Below are 25820 nucleotides of genomic sequence, written 5' to 3' on the forward strand. Positions count from 1 at the left end.
CACATCTCCATTTCAAATGAATCGGGTGTGCCACAAAAGCAAGCAAAAGCTGTGACCAGTAACTGAAACCTGATCCACACCCCAGTCCGTTTGTGTCAAACTACTGTGGACGTGCAATGTTTTTTAAAAGGCAGCCTGCATTAGAAAAACATCCTGCAAATTTTGATGCATGACTGTGCCAAGCACTTAAAGTAACTACTGCTTCCAGGCTTTGCACTCTCCATGCTAGTGTGGAGCAAAGGGGCAAAGGAAAGAGGGGACTGCAGGCGCTGGTTTTAAAAAACACTGCCAGCTCAAAATGCCCTGCTCACCTCCATCAGCAATGGCAGAATATCCATTCTGCGCTTAATCTGCTAATTGCTACCAAAAACAAAAGGCAGGGGGAAAATCAGTGCTAGAAAAATCAAACTACTCTTGTAGGTGCTCTTTACCCAGTAAGTCTGAAGCACACAAAGCTAGCCTGGAGCACCAGGGATAAAAGGCAATTAAAAAAAAAAAAAAAAAAAAGCTACTTACCTTTAGCCCTTTCTAGGTGTTAATGTCAGGATAAGGAATAACAGTTCCAATCTGCTGGTTGCTCTGACAGTATCCCATTAATAATACGGCCACCTTGTTATGATGATTTGTGTCATGCGGTAAATGCAGCTGTCTAGGATTCACTGTAGAGACTTCTATATTTACACACACACACACACACAGGAACATAATTTTCACATTTCACCAGAGAGGGAAATAATTCTTCAGGGTCAAGCAGGGGGCACGTGCTCTGCCAGTTCTAGTCTCTACTGAAATGCAATTCATGGATGAATATTAAGACACACTGCACTAAGTACTGCATGCTGACAAATATTTGATATTGGGTAATGAGTTCATCTCCTTGCGAGTGACTACTGTCAGTTTAAGTGGATGGCAGTATAACACATCATGGCATACAGCATTGAGATGACCCTGATAAAGCACAGCAAGGTATGAGCTAGACTTGCATTTGAATTTGAGCTCTCGCTCCACGTTAAAGAACATTTGTCCATTCTTCTCTGCTGAGAATCCCAGGAGAACAGAAGTTCTTTTGAAGGCAACATTTTAAGCCTAAATTTGATGCAATGAGTATTCCCTCATACAGAAGTTAAAGGAGGACATAAAATGCTCAGAAAGAAAAAGACTGGTGCTACCATCTTCGTTAGTTCTAGGATAGACTGTATCTTTCACATTCACCAATAATTTTTCTAGGAGATCTGTGTCTGAATTAGTCCTCTTATGCTTTCAGTCAGCTTATGCTGCTTTCAGCAGCCCTGGAGTCAACACCTACACAAAGTTGTAACAGCCAACACCAGGGGCACATATGCTTGAAACACCGAGTACTGCATCTCCTGCAGCTACAGAGATAGTTTCAAAAGCAAAGCAACTTGGACCGGCTTTTTAAAGCCCAGGCTATTCTTCCAGTAGCAGTCTGCAGCCATCTGCCCCAGGTATGAATCTCTCTAGCCCACTGGGGCTTGTGCCTGGTGCCAGTCACGACTGTGCACGCTTGTAACCCTGGCTGCAGGTGGCAGCTTCTGCCAGCACCTGCAAATACCCTGCTCCTGGCAGCTGCCCTCCTTGTGTAGGGCTGACAGTAGTTGAGCTTTTTGGCTGAGAATACCACATCTAACCAGCCCTGCTCAAGCTTGACCTCCTGAGAACCTACTAGGTCCATGCAGAGGAAAAGCTGTCCCAAACTAGGTTCACATTACTTGAACTAAGTCTGCACACTCCTGGCCTACCAGCAATGGTGAAACCAGAACACACTGGCCCTTTGAGCGTGGCTCTCCACTGATGTTCGTATTGTCCCTCATTCCTGCACAAAATACCAGCACGAACGGGGGTCTGGGAGCATGTGAAGTTCACTTGGTGCAGTAGAAACCAGGAGATCTCAGCCCTGTCCATTCACTCTCACTTGCATACCATCTCTCTGCAGAACAGCAAAAAATCACAGATACCTGGAGGGGGTCCTTAAAAGTACTCTTACATTTGGCTGCTGAGTGAGCCAAGAGCAGCTGTTAATCAGCAATACAGTCAATCTGAGGTGGCAGACAGAAAGCCAGACTGAGGAAAGCCCACTGCTCATTGCAATTCACAAACAAAAAGCAAACTGTTTTTATTTCTGAAAGTGTACAACCAGAATATAAAAATATGCTTTAGTGAAAGCAAAATAGAAAAGGACAGAAAATAAATGCTAAGTGAAAATCATCCGTATGTTCCAGAGGGGAGGGAAAAAAAAAAAAAAAAAAAAAAAGAGAGAGAGAGAGACTCCGGAGACAGAGGATGGAGACTCCTAAAGCTTGTAGACTCCTCAGGCTTGGAATTTAAGGACACATTTCTATTTTACAAAAACTTCCTTACAGGAGACCCATAAGTTATCTCATGTGATTCATAACTCAGTAGAATGGGTTTCTAGATTGTTCTCTTTGCGAATCCAATCACCTGAAGTGCATCACAGCAGTGAATGAAAACATTGTGCTGCTTTATTTATTATTAGACATTTGTTTTTCCTTATGGTGACTGCATAATAGCTGCCACAAATATGCAAACTAGCTGAATTAAACAGCATACCTTTTTGAACATTTCCAATCTCTCTCAGCCTTGGTACTTTACATGTTTTCCAATACCTGGATTTTTCTGACTAATGAACACTTCCACTTGCTGGAAAACATTGAACACAGTTAGTACTTCAACCTGCAGTCTCAAAGTATGCTGTGCAGCAGCTGAGCACTGTAAAAGAGCCCAGTGCTTGGCAGAAGAACTAGAAATCTGAAAGATAAAAGGGAGATTTAAGCACACTCCCACTAAGGCCTGCTGCAGAATTTAATTGGCAAGGTTAGCAATAAAAGGGCTGCAGAGAGAACCACGAAGGTTATGGCCCCAGTGTAAGCCACAAAGCTGTAACAAGTTATGATTCCCAAGCTAAAAATTAGAAATTACATTCAGTTCCTCACCTCACACTCCCCCATGCCAAGTTGTGCAAATGTGTTCTGATCAAATAACTCTATTCCTTTGCTTTTCTCAGTCCAGTTTTATCTCTTCAAGGGGAGATACAAATCACTCCATCCAACCCTTGCGCAATTTCATCCATCCTCTGCCTGCACTCCTCCTGAAGCTGTTTCAGCTCTCTCTCCAGGCTGGCCTTTCTCATCTGCAGTTCTCTGATCACCTCTGTAGCACTGACAGTTGGAATAGGTTCCTCAGATACAGATCTACTGAAGCCTGTTTTGCTGGCAGAGTGTTTGCTTCTAAACACCAGTCTGCATGAACCATGCATCCTTTTTTTTTTCAGAGCACAACAGTATGTAAGATCTAGTAGTTTCAGCTCAACAGCTTCCTGTATCTTTCTAGCAGCAGCACAGAACTCCTCCTTCTGCAGTTCTTCCTCTCTTGTTTTCACCTGTAGAAGGGAAAAAGAGAACAGTAGACACCCATAAGCTCCTTGCGCCAGGAAACAACATGAAATGGCATGTTTGGACAAGGACGCACCAAGCAGAAGAGAGCCAACTGTGATTGCAGGCCTCCATGCATGGCTACAAAAACTGAGTTAAGCTAGCCTGTTCCTTCCATCAGGTAATAGCATCAGTGACCAAAGAGTTACCTTTGGTAATTTGCCTATGGATTCACAGTCCACCAATTCCTCCACTGATGACTAACCCACAGGGGCTCTGCACTCCTCCCTCTTACAGCAGTGTGGGTGGTTTGACTTCAGAGCCAAATACACAGAGCAAAATGAGATCTAGAGGAGTGACCTTCTCCATCACCACTGTGCTCTACGTCACCACGTTGTCATAATAGATTGATTACCTCATGACTAACAGTATTAATTCAGTTTGCAATTCTTAATTCTCATTCTTATTGAGGGGTAACAAACAGTAAAAGGAAAAGAATGGAGCATAAACAAAGAAGTGGAGGCTAAGAACAAGATGAACACCAGATAGCACACTTTCAGTGAAGATAGGTCCAATAAAACAAACCTTTTCTTCTGACAGAATCACAGTCTAGATGATAAAGCAATTGTATATAGTGGGATTTCTGCAAAGCATTTGATTCAATGTTCTCTAACAATTTGATATTAAGAACTTGCAAGATGGTAATTGCCTTTCCAATTTTACAAGTGGATTAAACACAATTTCAGTGACTCATCTCAAAACGTAGTTGTCAGTAGGGAAACATCAGTAAAAAGAGGTACCCTCCCAGGGTCTTCAGGGAAATGATTTTTGGTCCAACAGCATTCAATGTTTTATAAACAGTCTCTAGGCAGTGGTGGCTGGCAGTGTTCAACCCAAGCGGAGAATCATGGATGGAACTTGCAAGGGGGTAGCCTGGCACGTGACGGGCCCCAGAGAGTGGTCGTCCTGCCTTGCTGTCCTTCCCCATGCCTTGCCTCTGGCTGTGTATGCCCACTGTTCTACCTTCTGAACCCTCCATGAGCCAAATCAATTCTCCAGCCCATCAGAAAGCTCCCCACTGCATTAGCAAGGTGAATCAGCTCCTGGAGGTGTCCAGTGAGCACCATGCTGGGGTAAGCAGGGCAGACCTATGCACCTGGGAGCTGAGGCTGGAAGAACAAGGACAAGGGGGTCTCGCATCCTTCTGCTATAGCAACAAGCTGCCAAGTCAGCTCAGCAAAAAAACCAAAACAAAACAACAGTGAAAAAAAAACAAAGCCTCTGAAAAGCAATGCTGCCTCTGCAATCTGCCTAAGTTCCACAGCTCTGCTGAAGCTTATGCGTAGCTCTGGAGCTCATGCTTCATGAAGCATCCAGAAATAGAGAGTAGTATTCAAAGACAGGTCATCCAGCAATTCATAGCCCAAAAACAAGCCTTGTAACATGAAACTTCAAGAGCTCAAACTATTTTGTTTGTGCAGGGCAAGGCAGAAACAATTTGTTTTAGATTCTTACGTATGGAAAAGAAACCGGTGAGATACCAGACTTTGCTGATGAAGGCACAAGAAGATCAAATGATGAAAATTGGAGGTAGATATTCAGCTTCAAAATAAAACATTTTTTTCTACTGTGAAGATAATGAACCATGAAATGGTTCATTGTAACTCTGGGGATGAATCCTTTAGCCAGAGCTTAGCTCAGGTCAAGCTCAGTGCTAATGGGACCCCCTTCCAGTTCCAAAATCGATTAAGCTGCTCTGTATCACTCCCTTCACCGGCCCTGGGGTGAACCCAAACTCCTTCATCCTTCAGTTCTACGTTAAGACACTGATGATATATCACACTTTACACCAGTTGCCTGAAAGGTCAGGGATAGTTTGGTATCTCCCTGAAGCACCAGCAATTGTTCAGAGCTTAAAGTAGCACCAGTTGCAAGGATAAGAGTCTTAAGGTAACAAAGCCTTCCCCTTTGCCAGTGCGAAGCCATTAGCTCTTGATCATACTGATCAGGGTCAAGCCAGCTGCTGCATCTGGAGCCAAAAGGGTTTCTCCTTAACACAGTAGGGTGGGTTTCATCACTGGCACAAATTTAGAAGTTTATGACATATGGGAGACAAGGCTGTGTTCTCTTACAGTGTGAAACACTGAAGACATGAGGTCAGTAGCAGTCAAACTTCCCCGTAACACTACCATGTAGCTTCATTCAGTATGCTTACCCCGTGGTCCTCAGCACAATATATTCCACGTGCTTTGCAACCAAATAATTGACGCTCTCCATATTTTTCTAAATCCATCAAGCATGGAAGGAGTAAATTCCTCTGAATTTTTTCTAACATTTTAAAGGGTTTATCAACGCAGAACCATTTGCTAAGGGAGACCTCTGTTCATTAAGGCATTTGAATAGAGAGCGCTGAAGTAGAGAGAAGTATATCTTTGCCCTTGTCCAAAAATCCAAGGGTCCTTCTTTATCATAACCCCCAAGGAATCCCAGAATACTGTTTGCTGTTGGCTAAATGAACTTCTGAGGTCCAATTTTCTAACACTGCTTCAGAAGAAGCGAAACAGAAAAAATAAATTCAGTGTTATCTGGTATCCCCACTACCAATGAATAAAGTGAAGTTTGAAAAAAGCAGATTTAACACATTGGAATCAAGTATGGGAAAAATCTCCTGTTACTCACAAAGAACAAAATCATTCAGCAAACAGAGTCCACCTTTTTTTTTTTTTTTTTTTTTTTTTTTTTTTTTTACATTAAACTCAGGCAGAATACTAGCTGGGCTATATGAAAGCATTTCTAATTAAAAAAATGGTTGTCATACCTTCTACTAGCAAAAGTGGAGAATTTTATTACCCGCTGTGCAAGGCACATGACAGAAGATCATGCTCCTCTCAACGTTAAATGCACTGAGTTTTAACTTATCATTGGACTAGCTGATCTTACTGTACCTCAGCAACACCAGCTCTAAAGACAAGGACAACAGCCTATCAGTAAGAACAATCAGGGCAGCAGTAATTCTGACATCTGTGTATCAGAAAGGCATTGCACATTACCTTCTGTAAAGGGGGCCAATATCTTCTGGGACAATATTAGATGAATTTACTATGGGAAAATTTTGAAAGAAAGCATGTGAAATAAGAGAACAAGCTCAGCAAAGCATCATTTATGTCATATCAGGACAACTATGAGTGGGAAAGCAAGTCTGATTTATTTTTTGTACGGATGTTTTTGGTAACAGGTGAATTCTGCAACTACGTGTATGTTCACAGATATTCCTGCTGTGGCCTGTAGATTTCAATAGCTAAAAATCTCTAAAGGTTACCTTCAAGTAATGTTCTTTACTCTTCACATCCTAAAGACTCAGGAAAACGCCTGATAACCTCCTGCTATATGGTTAATTGCTGTTCTTAAATAGCTTGCTGTCTCCTATTAGTCAGCAGGCAGTGATTAATCCACACTGCAAAACAAGCTCAGCAAACCACTTTACATTAAACAAACATATTGTAAAAGATTAGGAGCCTCAGCATTTTGTATCTGCCCTTCTCTATCCCACAGCTCTGCCTTTCAGACTCAATCTACCAGCTGGAATTTGAATTCCCAATTAGATATGCAGTGCTGTCTGACAACTGCTGTGCATCCTCTCTGAATAAATACAACAACATGATAATCATCATTTCCACTTCTACAGAACCGACTTCATCTGAAGGGACCTCGTGCACCTCAAGAGAAAATGCACAAAGCATACAGGGGATCAAGCTGACGAGAAATCAACATCTTCAAGCCGTGACACACATCCAGCTCTGGAGTGAAGTACTAATCAAGTTAGTTGTTCACAGCAACTCTTGTCCTGCCTGCCTGGACGTACAAAAGGGAATTTACAGACATTAGGACTGAGTCCATGGAAACACAACATCCTTTTGCATACCCACCACACACATGCTAGTTTCACACCTCCAAGACCAAAATAAGCTATCTGAAAGCTTCCATGGCATGCAAGAGTCCTAACCAACCCTACAAGCACAGCGGATGGAGATGCGCTCTGAGTGTGCACATAGGAAGTACAGTTCCTGCTGTGTTCCTTCTACTCTTTGCGTAACCATGTCATCAATCATCGAATCATGCTGTTCAGAAGACAAACTGCACAAGCCTAGAGAGGGCACTTTTTCTGCCTCCAGTCTGATATGTCCACTCATTCTCTCAAATAATTCTCTTAATTGGGAGACCACTCCATATACATACAACATGAAATACAAATTTTTCTTCCCAGTTCACTACAGATACTAAGAAGCTACAAAGACTGCCTTTACAGGAGGAAAAAAAATAATAATAGAAAAAAAAGTAGTGCAACCTGCTCCTTATCACTCTGAGTCACAAGTAACTGAAACACTTCAGCTCTTGTCTTTTCAGGTTGGGGTGTGAAAGGAAATTAGGAAATGTGAATGGATGCAACATCCAAGTCACCAGGTCCTTCTGCCTTTGCTATCAGGAGCAAAATCACTCAGCTTCCATAAACTCATCTAATTCCGATGAAATCATTAATCAGCATCCAGTTTGCAGTAATTTTTCACTTGTACGAAAGGCAATTTTGGAACTTTATTTAAAGCTATCACATCCAAGATGGTCTCTGAAAAAAACAGCTCTCTTATTAATATCATGGGAATTGAAAAGGTCAGTGACATACTGGATGTTGGGGATTTTAGAGTTTAGGATCAAATTCCAGAAACAGAAAGGGCTCAGCAGGCCAGCTGGTGCAGCTACCTCGCTGGCTCCAAACTGCTGCCCACAGCACATCACCATAGCCCACGCACCAAGGGGCATTCCAAAGGCGCTGCCTTCACGGCACTCGAGCTTAATATATCCTGGGCAGATTCGTAATGAATAGACAAGTATCAGTCATAGATAACCTCTATAAATAAAAAAATAAAGTGAGATAAGCACTCAGATATTGGCATTGTTCAGAGGCTGCAGTCACAGATGCCATGCAGAAATCTTGACAGCTGAATGCTGAAAAACAGACAAGCTAAATTAAGGCTAGTTTAGAAGCTCTTCAGTTTCCAGACTTGAATCCAGATCAGTCCAGGGGCTGAACCTTGTAAATGCTCGTCCTTAGTCAGTGTGGTCCTAAATAAGACTGTTTATAAATATAATCATTATTTACACCTTTTGCTCTATCTTTAAATTTGTATCTTGTATTTATATCTACTCCATGAAAAACCTTGCAGAACTGCAATCCCAACTGACAATCTATCTAGAATAGAGAAGGCAGGATGCAGAAAGATTTGTAGATTGCTTTTAAGAAAACGCTCCCTGTCAGCACTGAAAAAAACAGCAGCTAGCACAAAAGGAAAAAGAGCAGAAGGAAATAATAAACAAAATTACCAAAAAAAACACAGAAAAGGGAAGAGTCCACTATAAGCAACTCCATGCAGGTAACCTGCAGTAACATTCCCCTTCAAAAGACACACAATAAATCACAAGGGTGAAGGCTCAAAAAAATCACTCTGCTGCAAAATCCACATTAGACTTGTGATGTGCTTTAATGGTAGCTTCCCTTTTAATGAAGTTTTAAGATTTGCACAAAATTATATCTGCATACACGCTTGCTTATGAGTTTTATTAGCTTGTGTTCTTTCATGTCTGATTCTTTAATTTCATGAAAAAAGCATAAAACAAATTGGAGAATTCCTTTTGGAAAACTTGCATGGATTATGCCCTCCAAAGCCTAAGCAACTTAGCTAGCGAGGTACATGTTCTTGTGTCCAGCAGAAGTCACTACCTCCTCCCTTTTCTTTTTAAGTTGCTTTACATTTTCCTTTCTAAAATGCTAACTACTTGTTCTCTTCTACTCTGCAGGACATGGTTAAGGAACTCACTTGGGGCCAAACTCCTGTCCTTTTCTATCACTTTCCTGCCCAAGCTCCACACTTTGACTACCTTCCACGTGCCGTTTTGCTGTGGGAGTCCAGCAATAGGAGGGAAATGTGGATTCTTCCTTACATCATGAACGAGGCAAGTATCATCATGAAAGGCGCAGTCAACATCTGACCACTACTCCCTTCACGTATGTTGGAAAAGCAAACCAAAAGCATCATCTGGATGCAAACATGCATGGTAGCAAAGCATCAGAGATGCAACTCTCTCAAGAACACAAAAATAACCATTCACAATTCACCTATTCGAGACAGAATGAGTTTTAAATTTAAAAAGGAAGTAAATAATAGATTATAAATTTCTTTATCTGTAAGCCTTAAAAAGCCCAAAACAAGGTAACAAAAATTAAGCTTTCTCACCCTTTTCCTGTTTGTCTCCTGAGTAGTGCTCATCTCAAAGCCTCAACCCACATGTCCTTCACCTGTAGGGGCTCTGTAATGAAGTTCTGGAATAGATTTCTAAACGAGCTCCTTTTAATGCAAATCCCACATGGCAAGGCAAATATTTTCCACAAACCTATGCCATGGCTTAATCTAAGAAGGGATTATAAGATTTTACCCTAATCTCATCCTTTATTTCACAAAGCAATCCTTTTGCTCTTATGCCAGGGAAGTTCTATATCAGTTGACACACCTTAAAAAAATAATATAAATGTTTCATTCCATGTTCACAGGATTTAAAGAAAAAAGGAAAAAAAAAAAAAAAAAGGAGAATGAATGTGTCTTAGACTGCACAGGCTATTTCAATGAACCTCAAGCAACAGTAGTCAGACAAAAGTATCACTTGTATGGTCTTACTGCACCTAACAGAGTGGCAACTGGAATACAAAATACAACTCACCTTTTCCTAACTAAGCTTGCCATTTTCTCCTCTGTTAGTCTCCCACAACCTCTACCCATGGAAAGATCTATCAACGTATTAGTGGAATGCAAGAAAATAGTCACAGGGATCACTCACTCTTCCCACCCACAACGCCTTTGTATTACCTGTACAAGAAGGCCATCAACGCATGTTTCGTACCTACTGCATGCCCAGCGATGGAGCAGCACTGAAAAAAAAAAAAAAAAAAAACAACCCGCGCAGCCCATCTTCACGTGAAAGAGCATGCTCAAGCAGAGTTCACCTGAAACCTCACTGGAGAGAGAGAGAGGCAAGACCTCAACGAACCAACACTCTTAACTCTCCGTGTTTGTATCACTGGCTGTGTATAGAACAAAGTAGAAGTTCACAAGCCAGAGATTTGGGGTGCACATGTTTCTAAAGGCAGAAAAGGAAATCTGTTTTCACACAGAGGTAGGATGAAGGCCTTACATTTCTTTAGCAAGAAACAAATATTAATAATTTGGCTAACAGGCCAGTTACTTCTAACTAAAATTTATTTATTTTTTTGAATAATCATGCTTAAGCGTGTAAGTTCTTTCCTTCCATAGCTATAGAACAGATGCACGTCATTACAGAGGCGCATTCAGCCCTAGAGAAGCTGAGAAAGACACATTTCATGGGATGCTATGAATGCAGTAAGTGATGGAAACTCAAATCCTGCAACTCCTACTTCTCCTGGGAAAATTTACAGGGGGTGGGGGTGAGGGGGAGGATGCTGCAGAGCTTATGAAGTTCAAACATTTGCTGAACAGTGTCTTCCAAAAATGAGATCCCTGACCTTCAGAAAAATGTCTAAATGCGCTTGCTGCTTATACAGAAAAACAAAAATTAAAGCAAAAGCAAGGTCTGCAATCAGCTAGTCTGAAAACATTACCACAGTAAGTAAACAGGTGCTGCTCTATAAAAAATTGCTTCCTCTAATTTCAAATTCATGTCTTAGAGTAACTTGCCCAAATATAATTTCAAACCTCTAAGAAAGTTATAGAGCTGGTACTGCAGCTCTGTAAAACCTGTCTCACTGAATCAAACTTCCTTGCCACTAGCTTTAAAGAGTTTTAATTTTCTGCGGCAATTTCTGCAAGGTAGAAAGTAACCAGGTAAAAACCCTGGAAACCGTAATTTCCTACTTTAACAGCTGAACACTTCCCACACTGTCCTGCCTAAATGAGCTTTCTTTCTTCTTGTGTGATCCTTGACTGTACAAAAGGAGACTTGATTTTCCACCAAAATAGCCCATTTAATACCAATGGACAGGATTTACAGATTTAAAGTCATAACGAACCGTTTGATTAGGCTAACCTATTACACAGCGCAGGCTGCAGTGTCGCACCCAGTAATTTCTGGACTGTTCTCCAACATTTTGCTAAGCTACAGTGACTCTTCTGGAAACACATACTTTCTGTCTTTTACAAGCTCCAGCTGATCAAGCTGCCCTGCCTCTGTGTTATTTCAGCAGTGAGATACACTTTGTGTTAAAAATGCACCCCTTGCTCGTTTCAGCCTCAGCCTCTGCCGTTGGTTACATCATTTTTCTTCTAAAAAGTCTGCTGTAACCAAAAATCTACCTGCCTTGGCTACATTACTCAGCCTGAACATCTTTCATCTCTCAAGAGAACACGCCAAGTAATTCCTTCACCCCTCTTTTAATCCTTTCTAACTTTTTAACCATTTTCTAATTGTGATGGTGATATAAATACAGCCAACATATTCCACTAAGCCCTGAACTGTGACCTGTAGCTTATTCTTCATTTAATGACCAGTAACAGATAGTAGCATTTTGCTACCCAAAATCTGACATCTTTTCGGCAACCCATTACCGTTAGGAGGCCACAAAGTAGAAATGTTTGCAAAAACACAGTACCCGATACTGTAAGCAGATCAACCTGTTCTAAGATAAACACATGGATATTTCTTACTAAAAAAAAAAAATATATCCTTTGGCTTAACAACTATAGAAAAATTTCACTGTAATACAACTACTAGTTTCTAACACTCACTAGTTCATCAACAACTTTAGGCCTTCACCTTCAGAAGTGATGGAAAATAAATGAAGGGGGGGGAGATCCCAAAATAATATTAATAGGGGGCATTATTTGCACTATAATCTATGAAGACATTTTGAAGGGTTGTAAAGCTGAGCTACAGCAACTGACAGAAGATGTAATTATACAAGCAGCTGCATTCCAAATTTTGCCCGGATTTGCAATTTCCTGCAATTAGGGAGGAATGTATGCATCTCCATCTTACGCATTTTAAGCGAGACGCTCACTATTCAGATGCTAGCTCCCAGACGCACCTATTGTTATTCCAAAACAAATTGAAAGAGAAACCACAGAGAGGCAATGTGTCCATTTTATCTAGAAACAGAAGGTCATCTTTTAATTGAAGAGGAGTCCTCTGAGGAGAAACTAAAAATATAGTTTTAATATCAGGCTGGACGTAGCAGCATCCAATGAGAATAGCCACAAACAGTCTGATAGGGCATTCTGTCATGCACTTCTTTTAATTATACACTGAATTATACACTGGGAAGGACTTGCTAAGCCTTCAGAATGGCATCCAAGCTGTTCTCCAATGGAGAGCTTTAAGATGGTAAGGAAGCAGGGTAAAGGAAATTTAAAATTTCACTAAACATTTGAGTACAATGATGGAATAACTTGATCTTGCATGAATGGTGATCATATTTTGTTGACTTTTTTTTTAGACAAACAAATCAATTTCTATTTAGAATCATTTATCTAAATACCACATTGATAGACTGGAGTCAAGAAAAGCAGTTAACCTTAAAACAAAACAAAACAAAAATATACAGCATTAAGCAAACAGGAAAAGAATGACATGAAGATTTTTCAGGGTCTGCAAACGAAACCTACAAACACCAACTCCAAACACAAAACATTTGACAGAGCACATCACCACTGACTGCTGAGCATACAAATGTCCATTAAAGGGGGAATTAATTCCCCTCGAGCCCAAAGAAATTGTGACTGTGTGGACAGAACTGCTGACAGTAATGGCATTGCCCAGCTCTGCTGCCAGAACGGAGCTGCATAGGATGTACCATGGTACATGTCTCTGTGCTGAAGAGAGGTACGAAGCACCTGGTGCTTCAGGGATGGTCTTTGGGCTGGATTGGTGAAGAATTTATCTGAGGCAACCACTTCAGTATGAAGGCAGCTCTGCTGAAAACCTCATGTGATACATGTCTCTCACCACAAAGCTAAGAAAATAATTTCATGTCTTATAGATATTTTCTGAACTACTTGTTCCTGAGTTTTTGGTGGGAGTAATTTGCTTAATCGGTGTTTAACTTCAGAGGAGAACAACTGAGTCTAAAAAAACCCCAAAAATAATCCAGATGGGAGTCAAAAATGTAATGTGATTATTATATTAGAGCAACTCTGTGTGGATAGAAACAGTCAGGGACAAATCACAAAACACTGAACGGTCTTCAAAGAATCACTAGTTTCTGCATCACCTCTGTTCATCTAAAGAGGACTCCAGAGATCCAAGCACAAGAGCAGAAACAAAGCATCAACACAAGCAGTCAACAAGATGGCCAGAATCACTGAGGCACTCTGGAGCCAGCACCTCATCTAAATCTCTTCAGCTACTTCCCAAGAAGGCAGGTAAGCCCACCACCAGGTAACGACACCACTAGCCAGGAGACAGAAGCAAACTTGCAGATAACCTTATCACCAGCCACAGGGAGACACAGTTTACACTTGTGAAAATTTCATATGCTACACAAGTCTGAATGCACAGCATGTAGAATAACAGATAAACATCTCACTCCCTTTTCCAAATTTTACAATAACCAAAAAAATTCCAGTCTAACAGCCCAGCCTTTCATTGTGCATTTATTTTTAACTATAGTTTTGAGTTATCTTTAGACTTTTTTTTAGATTTTGCAATTCAATTAAAAGATCACAAATCTTAACACAGTAACAGTCACACTGAAAATTCATTATAGGAAAACCACAGTATCTCAGTGAAAGTAATTTAGATACTTGCAAAAAGGCTGTGCTGCTACTCAGAAAAAGATCCTGACAACTATGAATTACAAAAGACAATGACAGACAAGTACTGCTTCATATAATAAATTGCTTACTTATTTTTCAGTTTGTTCTTCCAAATTTTTATCTTGAACAGCAGAGATGCACACTGATGATATGAGATACCCTCTCAGATCTAAGCGACTTCCAGAGGTCTAGAGGGCACTGCTTAGTTTTAAAGGGAACTTTACCATTCTGTGAAATACAGGCCTAGTCACTTGAGAAACAAAGTATTATTTATGATGTGCATTTCTCTGTATTTTCCTACTTTGAGAGAGCAGAATGTGAAACAACAAATTCAAGCAATGTCTGTGTACATGGGGCTAAAAGAAGAATGTCTATATAAACAAATCCTCAAATAGACAAACAAGAGGAAGGTATTATCACCTAGCAGTTCAGATTTGCAGAAAATGGTCTTCCTTGCACAAAAATTGCAAAGAAAATTAAAAAGTGACTTTTTAAGGGTTACTTCACCCCCAATCCAGAAATATTTCCATTGAAAAATCTCCCTGGTCACCTCCAGGGGCCTCGGACTTTGCATCACCACTGCAGAACAACCACCTTGGCACCTGCACCCAGCTCTGTGCATCCTCATCTCTGTTTTTGGGGGAGCAGTAGTGCATCAGGGGAGATAAAGGGTGCTTTGGCAATCTGGCCTAAACATAATGATGGCGTGAGGCAAATGAATGTCAGCTCCCAGGCAGTGATTTGTCTACACAAAACGTTTTCAGAGTTTCAGAGTAGACATTTTCTAAAGACACAATTGTAAAGAACAAAAAACAAAAACAAAAACCCCACACATTTAATCAAAAGTAGTTTCTCATATTAACTAACAGTTTTGATGGTGAATGTCAGCTGTAGTTAAATGTGAAGCTGCTCGAATGAGTAGCAATGACTTCTTGTAGCAGTCAAAGGCTAAGCCCTACAGCTGGCCTGTCAAGGGAAAAAAAAAATCTAATAGTTTCCTTACAATTTTGAGAGGATAAAGTGTTAGAAGCAGTGAATTCTGAGCTCAGAAGTATATTAAACCTTTATTTGGCTGTATTTCTGGCTGAGAAGAAAAAAATTGACAATATTAAATTATAGATTTACATCAATTCTTCTACAAGTGTAAGAAATGAGTTGGTTGCTTTTTTCTCTTACGATCAAGTACCCTTAGTTTCAGGGCAGATGGCTGGGAGGACAAGGCCATACAACTAGAAGGCAGCTAAAAGTTAATCTTTGAATGTAGGAATGCAAACAGCCTTTTTTTCCAAAAGCACCAGGCATCTATTAACTCACACAAAGCCCAAGGAATAATGCAAAGTACGCAACACATGTAACTCCTGCTCTTGGAGGAGAAACCCATCCAAGGATCTGCCTGGCGCTGTAAAGCAAGCCAGATGGTTGTCTGGAAGTTAATGTCCTAAAAGCCCGCTCTGAAAGGCTCAGTAAAACACTCTTAATAGTGTTTCAGGTAGAGCTGTTCTAAAATACTGCCCCTGGCCATGGTGTTTAATAGGTTCTCTGTCAGCCAGGAACTCACTATGTCCCCAGGATACTGCCCACGTGGAGGATGACATTTGTTATTGTGGCTCACCACCAGCTGGAGAGTCTTGACTTCAGAAATCTCACAAACAACTTTGTGATCCCAGGTACCATCAAATCTCCACTCGTCAGCCTCCAATCTTTTCATGTTCAAAGGATAAAGGCGATGCTGGGAACTGTGATCTTACAGAGCTTGCATATCTGCCCATTAGGAATGCCAGTAGGCATTCCTAATCTTTGCCCATGTTTTATGTGTTTTACCCGTGAAAACTAAGTACTACACTTATTTCTTAAAAATGCACTAAAACATTTACAGTGGCTACAAAACATGTTCTCTCATAGGAATGGGCTTTTTTACAGTTGATTGTTAAATAAAGCTCATCTAAAATTTATTGGAGTATAATTTTTCAGCTGCATTTACTGCCTGTTTTCATTGACTTGGTTAGTATCCAACATCTTGGCAAATAATATGAGTAAAATATTAACAGTGGTTATTGATTACATCTTAACAGATCCTGTCATCCGAGCAAACATGCTGCATTTCTGCAAAGGAGAGGAAAACCACATCTTTTGGGAAGCAAGAAAAACTTTCACCCACGCTTACTTCAAAATACAGAGTTCTGTGCACAACACAGAAGACAGCACTCTAGTTTTTAACGTTTCTCTTTTCCCTGAGGAGCTGAAGCTTTTCAGAAGATGAGCCCCATGAAAAATGTCAGGCTGGATAATTTATTTTTGGTTAGTTTTTGTGCCTTTTTGAAATGGGTTTGCTGATTTAGCAACTGGTACATAGAATCCCTCTCTCACACATTTCAGCACTCTTTCAGTAATCTGCACAGCAAGTTGCACCTGCAAACAAAGAATAAACACTTAACTTTTTCATTCCCTGGTATGCTGCAAACTTAACACTAACTATTCAAGCTTGACCAATTTGTCAGAAGTGAGCAAAATTATTTCAAAAAGCCTCCCAGCTCTGATTGTCTACAGTAACTTTCCATGTGCTTTTATAAGCCACACTTAAACCAGTCTAACTACAGGCTTGAGGTCTAATGAAAAAGACATCTCTGCTTGACCCAGGACAAACACCAGGCTCTGCTGTTAAGGGAAACAATGCATGGAGAGGACAGCTTATCCTCTGACCAAGGCAGGAGAGCACCTGCCTTCCAGGAACAATTGCCTGGATCTCCACTGTGTTCTCTACAGGCACTTCCCAAATGTAAGCAACCTCGGATCTCCTGCTGGAAATATTGATAAGCAAGTGATACGTAAACCAATATAACAAAATACATAAGCAGAAAGTGAATGCAAACTGTAGGATCTTACTTCCAACTGCTTAATACAGAACCATGCTTTTGAATAACCTAAATCTCCAGTTTCACCAATAGCAAATTTAATTCAGCATTTAACTAAATAAGAACTACACATAAAATCCATTAGCACTATCCCTCTTTGCCATCCCCCTGTCCATGGTCTCTATCGCTCCCTTTGATGGATGTTTCTGTTCATCTTGCTGGGTTTCCACCCCCACACCCAGACATCTGGACCCAGCCAACCATGCGTTTCCAAAAGCTGCTCTTGTGGCCTTGCTAGTTCTTCAATTTCTTTTTGCATGAAAAGCTCCTCTGACAGCTGCTCAGTGCTCCAGATGGAGGGTTTCAGACACAAAGTGGAACACAGAGACGCAGGGGGAAGGGAAAGGGGAAGGGGAAAGAGAAGGGAGAATGAGGTTATATAAGGAAATATGCTAATACGCTTTGAAATTCAAACTAGCTTCTTCCTCCTGCCCAATGAAATGCATCACCAGACTATTCCCCATTGCTCCACCACTTCCTGCACCCCAGATAGCTTGGATAATTAACCACTCACTATACTAATATCTTCAGAATATCAGCAAAAAGCTCTGAGAACTAGAATAAACAACAGAACTAGCAAAGATGAAATGGGAACAGTTTGAAAAAAAAATAGCTTTTGACAAACCTTGAGAGAGTTCTCGAGCAAGAGCTCAGCTGCAGCTTTGCCCCAAGCTCTGTGTTTGAGGCAGCAGAAACACAACCAAGTCCAGCAACCCTGGTGATAAAGGGAACACTGCGCACCAGGCATTCAGTCTAAGGTCCTTCAGCACTACCCAAGGAACTCCCCTCTCACAAGGGAGGAAAAAAAAAAAAAAAAAAAAAAGAGCCTTTAAGATATTTCACTCACACACACACACACACACCAGACATGCCTTTATTTTCATGCAAGTTAGATCTGATCCTAAAACAACAATGTCCTCACAACACAGCACAGTCACTAAGCATGCTACCTGGTCTTCTGTCCCTCACAGCTCATCTGCCCTCTTCCAATCCGATACAGGAAAAACACTGGAAATGCAACTGTCTGAATAGCTAAAATCCAACACCACCTCAGTTAAAGAAAAAAAGAAAAGAAAAGGGGAAAAAAAACACTAGAAAGATGGAGGACTATGTTTCAGCATTAGCCTCTGGAACAGCTTCCCTACTTCAAATAACGAAGTGTTAAATCAAAGTGCACCAAAAAACACAATCTTTTATAAACCTGAGATCATTTAGAAAAAAACTCCTTTTTTTTTTTTTTTTTTTTTTAAAAAGGCTTCACAACGTCTTGAGCAGTGTGCTGTGATAAGGTGGCAGTGGCATAAAGTTCCGAGTGAACCAGAGGACTACATCAGATAGAGTGAAATCCTGTTTGCTTTTTTAATCCCTTCCATCCCCACTTGATCAGGTATCCCAGGTGACTTCTACTGCCACCACTGACCATATTCAGTGCCTCTCTTGTAACTCCCCTCTCTCACACCTGCATGAAAAACAAGACATCCTGGTCCAATATAGATTCAGCCTCCCCCCAACACCCTAAGAATCCCAATGACATCTTTTCTGCTTCTCTTCTGAAACCCCCATCTCTATCAAGGCTGCACATGCAATAGTTTGAGGAGGCTGGGAGTTGCATCCTCCTCATGAATTCAGAAGCGGAGACACTGAATTCAGCTACAGCTCTAAGTACCAGAATGTCCCCAGTGAGCAGGAACTCAATACATAATTTTCCCTTCAGAAGACCAATAGTACCAATGATACTCGTTCAAGGCAGATGGCTGAGCTCTCTGCACTTTCTCTCCTGCTGCCTGTACTGTCAAGACACTCCCCTGAAAAGAGCACAAGAGATCACAAAATCTCTTTCATAGCTTGAGAAGGTTCTCAAATCTGAAGAGCTATAGGGAAATAAGAGACTTTGGGCTGGTACCTCCACCTTCAATGCACATCCCTTACTAAAGCATTCTTTACGTACTTTAAAAATAATATAAGGACAAAAAAAAGTATTTTGAAAAAAAACAAGAATGTCAGAAGAGATACAGGAAGTTGTTCACGAGCTACCAAAACCAGACAGCTGTCAACAACCATGGTTCTTTACATCAAACAATGCCTGATCAGAAAAGAAAACACAGAAACAAAGGCAAAAACAACAAAAAATATGCAGGCTTCAATGCACTATTCTTCTCATTAAGTAGTTCTGACATGGAGCAGGATTGTAACCTCTTAAATCTCATCTCACAAGTCTCAGTGCTCGAACACAGCACAAACCAAGCATGCAACCGCAGCTGTCAATACTGCTGGAGAGGACTCCAGCTTAATGTGAAGGGAGCATGTTCAAGCTCAGATTAATGGATCTGCTCTTTCCGGGCCATGCTTCAGAGACTGACATATGAGCCCACCCAGCATATCACCATTTGTTTTTAAATGGTGGTGAAGTCAGAGAATCCCGAGTTACAACATCCTATGCTTTGACGAGAGCTCAGTAGGGCATGAGCATTTATGTGACTAAAAGTAATCACCACTTGGAGTCAAACACTCTCTGCATTCCAGGCTGTGGCTGCTGAATGTTTAACACTGTCTGAAATCAAAAACTCTCTCAAATAGAGTAAATAATAAATGAAATACTCTGGAAAAAACAAAAAAAACAAACAAAATTCTCTTGGAACTATGCACCTTCTTTTACATTTAAGAATGTTACTGAGCAAGAAAACATTTTTAAAGCTTAATCATTTCATTCACCTTTTTGATCATTTACAAATCCCCAAAATGTCAAAGAAAAATAAGTACTTCATGTATTTGCTCCCTACTGCTGAATGGAAAAGAAGGGGGAGAAAAAAAAAAGAACAACAACAACAAAAAAAAAGAGGCCAGTATTCAGACCACACCTCTGCCAATACAGGTATGTCATATGCCTCTTCTCCTCCAAGATAAGGAACATATTACTGCCTATAAATGGATATCAATAAAAATGTCATGTTAACCAGGGTTGCCAACTCCCACAGCAACATTCAGTTGTCTTCTACTCGGGTGTTCCCAAAAAGGGAAACGATTTCAGTGTCATTCTAGCACACAACCAAAGAGCAAGCTCCAGTGTGATAACCCTCTACTCTAGTGCAAGAAGCCCTAATACAGTAAAATGTTCCCTGTTTAGAAATCCTTTCACAACTTCAGTCACCATCATTTCACCTCCCAGTCCCTTTTCCAGAACTGCATATAACATTCCAGGTTCAGAAAAAGGTATTTTCAGCTTTGTTTTCTTCTGCTTTCCTAACAGCTCTTAGGATTCAATTTGCTATTTTTGACCAGTGACACTTCCACAGAAATGCTATCAAAACCCAGGAGCTCATCCCATGCCATGAAAATTAGTTCATGAAAAACATGTGTGCAAAATTAGGATTCCCCCTTCACTTGCATCTTGTTAGATCTATCTCCATGCAATTTTATCTGCTCTTTCACTACTTAGCTACTCAGCACTATGAAGGCCCTCAATAATCCTTTGCTGTTGTGCTGTACCTTTATCATCAGTTATGTAGCCTCATCTGTTAACTTGGGTATCCAACTACCCTTCTCCAGACTAGCTATACAGATGCTGAGCACAGGCATGTGAGGCTCCACTGGCGACCATCACCTACTGCTAACATAATTGAGAGACAAGTCTGCATTCAGAAAGCATCCTGATGGTGGGGAAAAAAGACCGACAACAGGCAGAAAGCATCACACAAGCAGCACCACTGATAGAAGTAAGGGTTGATATAAAAAGGATTGATGGAGAGTCATCTGACCTCCAGCATTCCAAAAATGCTGTCATGTAGCATTACAAAATGATTCTGTTCTGTGGGATGCAGAAGGAAAGGCACTTGTGATAAACCACCCTTTTAACAACACACTAAGATACACTCCATTTGTTTTCCACAGTTACATACACTATGACATTCACTGAATTTCAGAAACATTGGAACCTGACTAGCCATCATTCAAATCTAAACAATGCATCTATTTCAATATACAATTAAGATTTCCTTGGTTATTCTTTTTGGATTTCATTCCCTGATTTATACATAAAAAGTTACAGTGTTATTACTATTAAATATCAGGCATAATATTTAACAGTACTTATACTGCTATGTATAAAAGGAGTCAGAGCATATCTTGCTTTAGAAATCATGCTTTGGAAATTTTATTTTTACAGTTCAAAATATTGTTTGTTCTGCTATGTTCAAGCCAGTCTTCACATAAGAGCAGCCAAATCAGATCATACTAGAGATCTGTCTAGGCCAGTATCACATTGCTGACAGAGACCAACAGCAAGCACCTAGAGAAGAGTAAAGACCAAGGCAAATACACCAAGATGCTTCCTCAGAGTAGTGTCCCAGCCTGCGATGATTTGTAGCTCTGCAACTTCCTAAGCTTATAATTCATATCTGTATACTAAATAGTTCTTTATGGATTTCTTCTTCTAAGAATTTGCCCAACAGATTTTGAATCTATGTAAACTGCTTATACCCACAGTGTCCTCTGGGAAGAAGTTCTGCATAGATTGTGAAGCAGCAGCTCCTTTTGCCTGTCTGAAACCTATTCCAGCTCATTCCTTGTTCTTACAAGGACAGAGAATGATCAGCAGTTGTCTACATACTTCTTCCATCCAGACCGTTTGGAATTCCTGGGCAAGTGCTTCCTGATCTGACAATCTGTTATTGTTTGTTCAACCAAATTATAATCCTATCTATCAACATTAATCCAAGAGACACCCAAAGAAAAATTCCCTCTCACAAAATAACATAGATACAAAATATTGATGCAGAAATCTTTTTGTTACTGCTCTGTCTGCCCCAACCGCTCCTTTCACCTCCCAATCATCCACTGCTTCCACAGTCTCTGGTACTCTTCTTTCCCCTAGAGACATAAAAAAAACCTACTAGTTTTTATGCCTCCATCTTCATCAGATCTCCTCCTCACACAAAATTCACCTTGTACGATCTACATCAACAGCTCTGTTGTTATCCCCCACTGCCTTCTCCTGCTCTTTCCTTGTATGTCCCCATCATCAGTGATTGCCATGTACACTTCTTTCACAGTACCTGCTTCTCCTCAGCCAGCCTCCATTTTGCATATCTTTCACTCAGTCTCTTCTCTCGCTTTGCAGGTTTCAGCTCCCTCAGTTATTTCAAAGACTACTCCCTCAGTGAAAGGTGACAAAGCTCTGGCCTCTCTCTTCCTCCTTTCCCTGCGAATACTCATCTTTTCTCACTATAAATATTACTGATACCGCCAACCTGATGCCTCTGTCCCTTCCAAGGGCTGCCATGATTTCCTCTTCCTCTTTGCTGCAACCCCTATCCTTTGATGCCTTCTTTTCTTACAAAAGCAGGAACACTTACTGTGTTTCAGACCGATGCTTCTGTGGGACAGATGCCTACTTTGTGCTTGAAAGAGCACTTGGTATGCTCTGGGCATAAAGAGACAAGTAATTGTAGACAGACATCAAAACTGCAGCAAGTTTGCTACAGAGCAGCAATAGTGAGGCTGCCCTAGGATGGACTATAGCAACAGAACTGAGAAATACAGGAGCTGAAAGGGCTCTTGGGATCAAGAAAGCCACCTAAAACCTTACCTTCTCATACCACACAGACTTACGATGAGCTACAAGTTCCTGCAGTTGGTAATGGACAGCCATTAGATCTCTGGATAATCTGTCAATTTTCCCCGTAAGACTGTCAGCCCAGTGGCAGCAGGAGTCCACCTCTGGTAGTGTGCTTTTCATTGTATGAGCATCCTGGGGCTTGCACATACTTCCCTCTTCAGTCATATTATCTAAGACAGTTTCCTAAGGGAAAAATAGTAAAAGTTACTAGTAAAAGCTTTTTAGCACAAGCAAAAATGGATTTCCCCTTTTGCCCCCTTATCCTCCCAGTAATTTATAGTTATAAATGCACTGTTGCCATTTCAGGATACAGTTTTGAAATTATTTTAGCAAATAATCTCTTCAGTTAATTCCAATGTATTTTTAAATTAATAACAACATATGTTGCTAATCTACCTTACTCTAGGAAGTACTGCATACTGTGCGCTACTCTCCACTGTTTTTACTAAAGTATGAGTGACATTCATGAGACAGAGATCATCTGCAGAGGCTCTAGATATGCTGCTTCTACTCACTCTCTGCAGTTCGATGTGCTTTTATGACTTTTTGAGACAAAGTGATGACCAGCACAGAGATATGTACTCACACTGTTCAGGAGAACCCCATCTGCTATGTGGACAAAGTAAGTTATAACACCCACAGGGCGACTTGTGTCCATGTAAAACTCTACAAAATGAGCAACTCCTGAAGAGTGCCAGTACTGCTGTGCAGTAGCTCTGTCAGCTCTGTTTGAACCTGAATCACACAAATGGCTCTGTAATTAGTTCTGCAGCTGTTTTCTGAGATAACAACAGTTAACTGAAACACTGCCCCACCCTCCACCCCCCTCCCCCCAAAAAAAAAAAAAGAACAATTAGGTTCAGAGTCCTCATTCCTTGAAATACATGTATCTATGCACTGTGGTGCTCACAGTATGAAGAAACACACTGTTTTCAAGCCAGGATACCATAACTAAAGCACCCAGGCCTCCTCACTCACATAGTATTAAATATTTATTTTCATTTTTATTAGAAAGTTTGCAGAAGATATCAAATAAGAAAGGTGGTAATCTCTTCTAAGAACATGGCTAGAATTCAAAATTATCTTTATAAATTGGAGATATGATCTGAAAATAGTAAGAAGAAATTCTGCAGAATTATGCAACACAGTCTACACATGGGTGAAGAAAAATCAAACGTGTAATTAGTGGCTCAACAGCAGCACTGCTGGAAGGGATGTCAGAAAACCAGACAGAAGTCCCCAATGTGATGCTGTTAAAAAAAACCCTCAAGTATCATTTTAGGAAGTATAAGCTCAAGTCTCTGTGCAACAGAAGAGAGCTGACTGTGACACTGGAGTACAGGTGAGGCACCTGAAGTTAAACACAAGACAAACCAGACAGAAGATCCCATATGGGAGCAGCAACAAGCATCAGAAGTTTGAAGGATGACCTACCTATACGAGGTAGGAAAGGACCACTTTTGTTCAGTCTGAAAACAAGGACTGGGGAAGCAGTGACATGCTAACAGCCCTCATTTAGATAAAAAGTTGCTTTAAAAGAGGATGGGAATCAACTTCTCTCCCTCTCTCTCTTTTCTCTGCAGGTAGGTTAAAAATTGACTCACATTACAGCAAGAGGTTTTAAGGATCATTACGAGGAAAAACTTTTTAAGGTAGCTGAACAGCAAAAGACATGCTATAAAACCTCCTTTCTCAGACAGCGTCAGCATTGCAAGCCGTCACAAATCACTGCTGTGACAAGCAGTTTAGTGTTGACCACAGGAATGGTTTGTGGTGATGCAGACATGCTCTGGACACACACAATTTAAAGGACTGTATTATTACTTCCATAATAGCGCCTGGAGGCAATTAAAAGAGACTCACTCCCATGTACGTCCTGTCTAGGTGCAAAGGACAGGAGGGCAGTACAGAAGGGATTTAAAAAAAAAAAAAAAAAAAAAAAAAAAAAAAAAAAAGGCCAGAAAAGCCATCGCTGGGTCTGGAGACAAGGAGAAGAGAATAAACCAAAGTGCAATATACTTTCATTACATAATTAAGAAAGTTTCTTAGTTCTTGGAAAGCAATCAAAATTATACAGAGCTTTTTCTTTTTTTTAAATTCATAAAGTGAGAGAATCTTAAAAGTAATATTAATCTATTTGAATTACCGCACTCACTCCAGTTGCTGCCGTTATGTCAAACTCTGGCCTACGGCAATTGGTTTGTCTTCCTTTAAATATTACATTTAAGAGCCAATACACTTGCCCTTTAAAGCCAGGGACTTGTGCCACAGCCTGCCGCTGAAAGAACCACTTGAATGCCTCCTACAGAAGCACAGGGCTGGTAATGAAGTCCCTTGCTGATTTCATGGAGTCCGTTTCATCCTCCTTTTTCAGTTTGCTGCTCTGCACCTGGTGGAGCATATGTGACTGTGCAGAAGAAAAGGGTCGGCTGAACAGTGAAGAACATGGAGAAAGGAAATACAGAAAAACGAGGGAAAGCAGGATGAAAGGAGGTCGGGGACAACAACAGGGAACAGATCTCTGTACCCCGACACAGGGGCAGGATAAGCATAAGGCACAGGCACACATTGCCACACGCATTAGTAGTGGTCTTTTCCTCATCATTTTCACAAAAAGAAAGTGGACTAAAACATAACCAAAGCTTTCACAAAATCCTATTAATGGGGAGTGATCATGAATTCCCAGTTGCTGAAATTATTTATGCTCTTCTGAGGTTGACTACAGTACATTAAACTTCAAAGCAAACTGGCCCACTTCCTACGATGAGGAAGTGAGGAGGAGGCTGTGCTTTCAAGACCAACGGACTATGTAACCTCATACTTCTTTTGATACAAGATACAGCACGTTGAATGTAGCAGTCTTATTTGTAGCAGTAAGTATATTTAAGGCCACAAAGTAAAATTCAGTCCTCCTTTTTCAAGTTTATCTCAGAATTTATGAAGTTCTCTACCTGCTCTTCATTTGAAGCTAAAACTCTTACATTTCGGAAAATTGATTAAGATTTTTCTTTTCTGGTACTTAAAAATGTATTCAGTATGTTTTGATAACATA

The 25820-nt window shown here is 40.6% G+C and overlaps 1 protein-coding gene across 1 annotated transcript in view; it reads right to left on the reverse strand.

Moving 5' to 3' along the window:
• Positions 1-2157: 2157 nt before the first annotated feature.
• TEDC1 (tubulin epsilon and delta complex 1) overlaps positions 2158-25820 on the reverse strand; it is a 74244-nt gene continuing 50581 nt past the window's right edge. The window contains exons 6-7 of the mRNA XM_062581353.1: positions 22739-22951; positions 2158-3418 (exon numbers count right to left, since the gene is read on the reverse strand). Of these exons, the coding sequence (XP_062437337.1) occupies positions 3059-3418; positions 22739-22951 (573 nt within the window). The 3' untranslated portion in view covers positions 2158-3058. The remainder of the gene's footprint in view (positions 3419-22738; positions 22952-25820) is intronic.

Source organism: Rhea pennata, chromosome 8, assembly GCF_028389875.1.
Source record: "Rhea pennata isolate bPtePen1 chromosome 8, bPtePen1.pri, whole genome shotgun sequence".
NCBI classification, from domain to species: domain Eukaryota; kingdom Metazoa; phylum Chordata; class Aves; order Rheiformes; family Rheidae; genus Rhea; species Rhea pennata.